We start from the raw sequence: 6,250 nt of genomic DNA, 5'->3' as shown, positions 1-6,250 counted from the left end.
GGTCTGGGACTCAAACTGCGTTCGACTACGTGGGAGTCCAGTAATGTAACCATTATGCCATCTGCTGGTCCCAAGGTAGTATTTAAAAAAAAAAAAATTTAAAAACAAGGGGAAGAAAGAAATGTAACCCAAAATATTTCTTTTGTTATTAACAGATAATTCAATCTGAGTAAGTTTAAAATTCCTAGACTAATGCAAAAATATTCTTTTCTCAATATACACAGAATAATGGTATTTTAAAAACTATATTCATGGGGACCAGCAGTTGGCATAATGGCTATGTCACTGGATTCCTATGTAGTCGACCGTGGTCCAAGTCCCAAACCTGGTGGCTTAAATTCACGATGTGTGTGCATGCATGCCCAAGATCCCAAGAGGAGAATGGAGAAGGGATTGCGGCGTGGCCATCACCCCTGGGGGGTGATTTCTTGCTTTCTGTCTCTCTGTCTTTCTGGCGAGCGCATGTACCCTATAGCAAAAACCTCTCCAAAAAAAAAAAAGAAAGAAAGAAAGAAAAAAACTGTATTTATGGAGAGCACTTCTGTTATACCTTGATAATATTATTACTTTTCTTTTATGTGTGGTTCAAGACTATGAAAATGTCCCTTTCTATACCTGAATGTCAATGTAAGATCCTCGGCTGGAACCTTGCTTTGTGGTTCTGGTTGTCCATTTTCTGCTTGCTTACTTGCATTCAATTTGCTTTTCATGTCCAGAGAACACTGGTTCTCCTTTGAAAGAGAAGGAAATAAAAGCAGTTATCGTCTATTTAATGATGCTAATTTAAGAGATCAAACATAGGTAATACAAACAAACTGATGATCCTGAAATTATACTTAATTTTATAAATGACCAAAGACAACACACATACTAAAGGAGATGTACCCAAACAATGGAGTACAATCCACGTGGCTCACTATCTAAGCTGTAGAAAACCTTGAGGTAACTTGGAAACTTCTCACAATCAAAACGGCTTGGCCCTGGAGTCCAACACTTAAATGGTATGTACAGGGGGCCAGGTCCCATAGGGCAGACTGAGATTCGATTAGAATCTTGGCCTTAAAAGTTTGAAAAAGGGATTGGAGCATGGCCACGCTCCCTGAGGGGGTGATATTTTTTTGCTTTCTGTCTCTCTGTCTCTCCAGCAAGCGCATGCGCCCTGTAGCAAAAATCTCTAAGTAAATAAATAAAATTTTTAAAAAGCAAAGCAAAGAAAAACATGCTAGTTATGTGTGTTCACACCCGTGTGCACATGCATGCGCACAGGATATCCTGGTACTGTATAGAAGTGGAAGAAAAAAGATTATGGTGTGACCATGTCCCATGCAGAGAGGTGCTTCCCCTCTCTGACAAGCACACTAACCCTCTGGCAATAAAATAAATAAATAAACAATGACTAACCAAAAGTGAACCAAAGTACGCACATTATTTATTTTACTTTTTATTTTGCCAGAGAGCGAGTGTGTTTACCAGAGAGTGAGAAGCAGACAGAGAGAGAGAGACAGAGAGAGGAAGAAAGCACCCCCAAATGGGGCATGGTCATGCTTCAATACCCTCTCATTCATTTCACCCAGTGTTTTTCAGGTGATCAGGACCAGAATTCGTATTGGTCATGAGATTGGTGCCTCTAACTACTAGGTCACAGGAATGCCCTATAATGTACCTAATGAAAGTATCTGAAAACTGGGATCAGCAGGTGGTGTGGTGGCTAACGGCTCTGAACTCCCACATGGCCAACTGCAGTTCGAGTCCTGGATCTGGTGGCTTGCTTTCTCACTTTCCTTCCCTCTTGCTCTCACTCTGTCCCTCTCTGGTAAAATTAAAATAAATAAATAAAAGTTAAAAAATAATAAAATAAAAGAATCTGAAAACTATACAAGAAGTCAAATACCATATAACCGGAGAGATGACACAAGCCCCTAAGATTTAAAATATACTGAAAAATAAAAGAATCTGAAAACTATACAAGAAGTCAAATACCATATAACCGGAGAGATGACACAAGCCCCTAAGATTTAAAATATACTGAAATGAATATTTGTGTTATGAAACAAACTCTAAGCATATCTATGGATAGAATTTCACAGAAAAGAATGTATGGATTACATCTTACTCATAAAAAAAACAAACAAATAGATCAGTCATAACTTAAAAGCTATAGAAACCTAGAATGTTATATGGTAAACACATTCTCTCAGGATCTTGGGCACGCATGCACCTGTGCCTGGCATGAGTTTTAAGCCACCAAGTTTAGGACTCAAACCACAGTAGACTATGTGGGAGTCCAGCAATGTAAACATTATGCCATCTGCTGGTCCCTAATTTCCATCAATTCCTTTATTTTCCCTAAAAGTTAATGAAGAACCCTAAGACAAAGAATATACTTAAACCAAATGGAAATGAAGAGAATGATAAAATAGGAAGTAGCCCACTTTTTTTTTTCTTTTTGGGGGGTGAGAAAATTTTGCTATAGGGCACATGTGCTTGCCAGTGTCGACAGAGAGAGACAGACAGAGAGAAATCACCCCCACAGGGAGGATGGCCACACTGCAATCCCTTCTCCTCCATTCTCTCCTCAGGATCTTGGGCAAGTGTGCACACGTGCCTGGCGTGAGTTTAAGCCACCAGGTTCAGGACTCAAACCACGGTCAACTACATGGGAGTCCAGAGACACAATCATTAAGCCAAATGTTGGCCCTCCCAGTAGCCCATTTTTATGAAAATTATTCTAAATATTAATCACTCACCAGAGTACCTTAGAGTGAAAATTCTACAGCTCTAGATGATTTTTGAACTCTAGAGCCATGAGTTCCGTGATACAACTACACAGATCAGATTTCATCTCACCTTCCCTCTTTTTTTCCACTGTTAGTACTCACCATACTCAGTTCCCGGGTTCTCTTTCCGATTTCCCTTTCCACCTGGTGTAGTTCCAAACTTAACTGTTCACTTGAGATCATTCCAGGCCACTTGGGAGGTGGGGCTGAGGGCTGTGTCTGGCCTGGCAGGGTGTTCGCCTCCCTCTGCAACACCAGCCTGTTACTAACGGCCTAGTACACAAAGCCAAGCACATATACAACTCAACACACTTCACATCATGCATAGAATAACACGGTCCAATTTCTGGCACAGCCCTAAGTAGCTTATCACTCGGGTATTTGTAATAAAAATAATGCAATTATAAGGCACTGTTTCTTTCTTTGAGTACATATGAGTAATAGAAAAAGAAATTAGGGGATTTAAATTAAGTGAATAGTAATTTCATCTTAGGTATAAGTTGTTCTTTTTTTATTTTCTTATTTGAGAAAAGTTACTATAAATGCGGCACCTTTCCCTCTTTTTTACTGTTGATTTTCTCTGAAGTATATCCCCAAATTTCTTTTTCCCTTTTTTTGGGGAGAGGTTTTTGCTATATGGTGTGTGTGCTCAACATGTGCACACACCTGGTATGTTTTTCAAGCTGTCAGGACTGGGATTCTAACCTTAGTTGGGCATGTGGGACACTGGTCCCTTAACCACTAGACTACGGAGTTGGCCCCCAAACTGTTTACCTTAAACTTAAATATGCCATCAACAAATATAAGCTTTTCTTGAGGAAATTTCAAATAATTTGTTTTGTATTCATAGGTAGTAAAAAGTCTAAATTTTCAACTCAATACTGAATTTTTTTTTTTTGGGTGAGGTTTTCACTATAGGGTGCGTGCGCTTGCCAGAAAGACAGAAAGCGAGAAATCACCCCCCAGGGGGGATGGCCACGCTGCAATCCCTTCTCCTCCATTCTCTTCTCGGGATCTTGGGCACGCATGCACATGCACCTAGCATGAGTTTAAGCCACAGGGACCGGGACTCGAACCGTGGTCGACTACATGGGAGTCCAGTGACATAGCCATTATGCCAACTGTTGGTCCCAGTACTGAGTTCTTTAAAGAAAGGAGACTTGGAGGCCAGCAGGTGGCATGGTGGTTAAGGTGCTGAATACTCCAACATTGCTGACCACAGTTCAAGTCCTGGACCTGGTGGCTTGCTTTCTCACTTTCCTTCCCTCTATGTGTCTGTCTTTCTCTGGTCAAATGAAAATAAATGAATGAATAAATAAAATTAAATAAATAATTCTTTAAACCCTCCCCCCCCGAAAAAAAAATAAAGAAAGAAAGAAAGAAGATTTAAATGAAGTAGTGGTTAAGTAAACTCCCACATAGCTAATTGTGGTTGGTTCAGGTCCTGGACCTGGCAGCTTTCTTGGAATAAAGTATCTACAGGCTGGTACCTCCAATCCACGTAGCTGGGTCTGCTGGCTAATCTGATGGTTCAGCTGCTGCAATTCCAGTCGCAGCTGTTCCCGCTCAGCAGATGGAAGAGGCTTTCCGTGACTGGCAACCTCAGACATGGATATTCTCTCCCTTTGGTGAGAAAGAAAAAATGCAGTAAACTTTAAAATTTTATTTATTAAAACAGTACTGACCAGAAAAAAACAAACAAACAACAAAAGCTGAATAATTTCAAAGGTTTGCCTTAAGTATAAAGAATGATGCATACCTCTCACTAAAGTGTCCCTGAGAAGGTATGTTTTGATGAGGTGAATACGGAGAACCTCCCCAGCCACTATGGGTTCCATATGGACTATAATCTGTAAGAGAATGAATTATTGTAGTATGAGATAATTCATAGATTGATTCTTCTGAGTTTCTTTAGTTAGGTAGTAGAAATTCACAGTTTTCTACTGTCTCAGAATTGAATGCAGTACTGAATTCTTTAAAGAATGGAGACTCAGAGCTTGCATGAGCAAGAGAGCGAGATAGGGAGACGGCACCCCAACAGAGTCCTTGATGCTGTGCTCCACTCACAACCTCAGCCAGTCTGGATCACACGTATGCATGTGCCCTGCATAATCAGGGAGGTCTCCAGAGGTGAACCTAGAATTTTCTACATGGGTCAGTCTTGCAAAGTGTTGTATTTTACTTCTGTGCAATGAACTGGTCCCCAGATTTTTCTTTTCTCTTTAAGCTGCCCAAAATCTAAAAGGCATATATATATATTGTGCACACAGATGTCTTGAAAGACAGCTACCAAAATGGTAATAGATTGCTGATATTTTTTGTTTCTTCCACAGTGAAGCCTCTTTGTATTTTGTTCTTCTATTTGAATTTTTTAAAAATAATGAGATGGTATAATTCTAATAAAGGCAATTAAAGTACTAAAAAAAAAAAGGAAACCTAAGCAATCTTCATATATAGACATGTAGTTTAGTTTATGCCCCTAAATTCCCTGGAAAAGAATGAAAATGGGGAGTGGAGGTTGTGCTGAGAGTCATGAGTATGAGCACTTTATGTCAGCTTACCTCTGAGATTCTTACCTGAAATGTTAATAGATTTTGTGGGAGCTCCCTGTGGTGCCATGGCCTGCATTGGACCTGCACCTTGATATATTGTTTTGGAAGTTCGAGAAATGGCACCAAATCGAGATACTGTTGGCCGGTCTCCAAATGGGATAAGGTCATCATCACTCGTTTCTGCTGTTCTTCTTTGAGGATCTAACCTCTGGTCTCTCATTCCTTTACTCTCCACATTCTGATAAAGCAAATGCAAAATCCAGTCCACCCTTAGATCTCTAACACAATTTCCTTTAGCTCTGTAGTAAGGTTAAATAACAGTACAAGGCTCTTGGAGCCAGCCTATAGTGAGGAGGGTAAAGCACTAGATCCCACATGGCTGACTGCAGTTCTAGTCCCAGACCTGGAAGCTTGAAAATCATGCCAGGCATGTGTGCATACATGCCCCAAATCCTGAGAGACAAATGGAGAAGAGACTGTGGCATGGCCATCCCCCACTGGGGGAGTGATTTCTCACTTACCCCCTTTCTCTCTCTCTCCAGCGAGTACATGTACCCTAAGGCAAAAACCTTAAAAAGAAAAAAATAATTGTTTTTAAACCTCTGATCATTCCCCACAGTAAGAAATATATTTTATATAATGGCCCAACACATGTACATAAAAATAAATACACACACACGCACATGTATATCTACCACTATGTGTTTTACATAACTTACACACATACATTTTTTGGGGGGGGGGAGTTTTTATATATATAAATAATAATTTTTTTTTTTTTTGAGAGACTTTGCTATAGGGTGCATGCGCCAGCCAGACACGAGAGACAGAAAGCGAGTAATCACCCCCTGGGGGGATGGCCATGCTGCAATACCTTCTCCTCTCGGGATCTTGAGCACCCACGCACATGTGCCCAGTGTG

At 40.4% G+C, this 6,250-nt stretch overlaps 1 protein-coding gene across 2 annotated transcripts in view; it reads right to left on the bottom strand.

The window, feature by feature from the left end:
• The window catches only part of RC3H1 (ring finger and CCCH-type domains 1), an 80,683-nt gene that overhangs the window by 9,901 nt on the left and 64,532 nt on the right, over nt 1-6,250 (bottom strand). The window contains exons 14-18 of one of the 2 annotated variants that reach the window (XM_006153336.3): nt 5,354-5,567; nt 4,537-4,627; nt 4,268-4,400; nt 2,880-3,050; nt 616-731 (exon numbers count right to left, since the gene is read on the bottom strand). In XM_006153336.3, coding sequence (XP_006153398.1) covers nt 616-731; nt 2,880-3,050; nt 4,268-4,400; nt 4,537-4,627; nt 5,354-5,567 — 725 coding nt within the window. The remainder of the gene's footprint in view (nt 1-615; nt 732-2,879; nt 3,051-4,267; nt 4,401-4,536; nt 4,628-5,353; nt 5,568-6,250) is intronic. The other variant, XM_014589684.2, reaches the window with a different exon arrangement.

The sequence above is a fragment of the Tupaia chinensis genome, unplaced genomic scaffold (genome assembly GCF_000334495.1).
Source record: "Tupaia chinensis unplaced genomic scaffold, TupChi_1.0 Scaffold000369_1, whole genome shotgun sequence".
NCBI classification, from domain to species: domain Eukaryota; kingdom Metazoa; phylum Chordata; class Mammalia; order Scandentia; family Tupaiidae; genus Tupaia; species Tupaia belangeri.
This window is presented reverse-complemented; position numbering and strand designations above follow the sequence as displayed.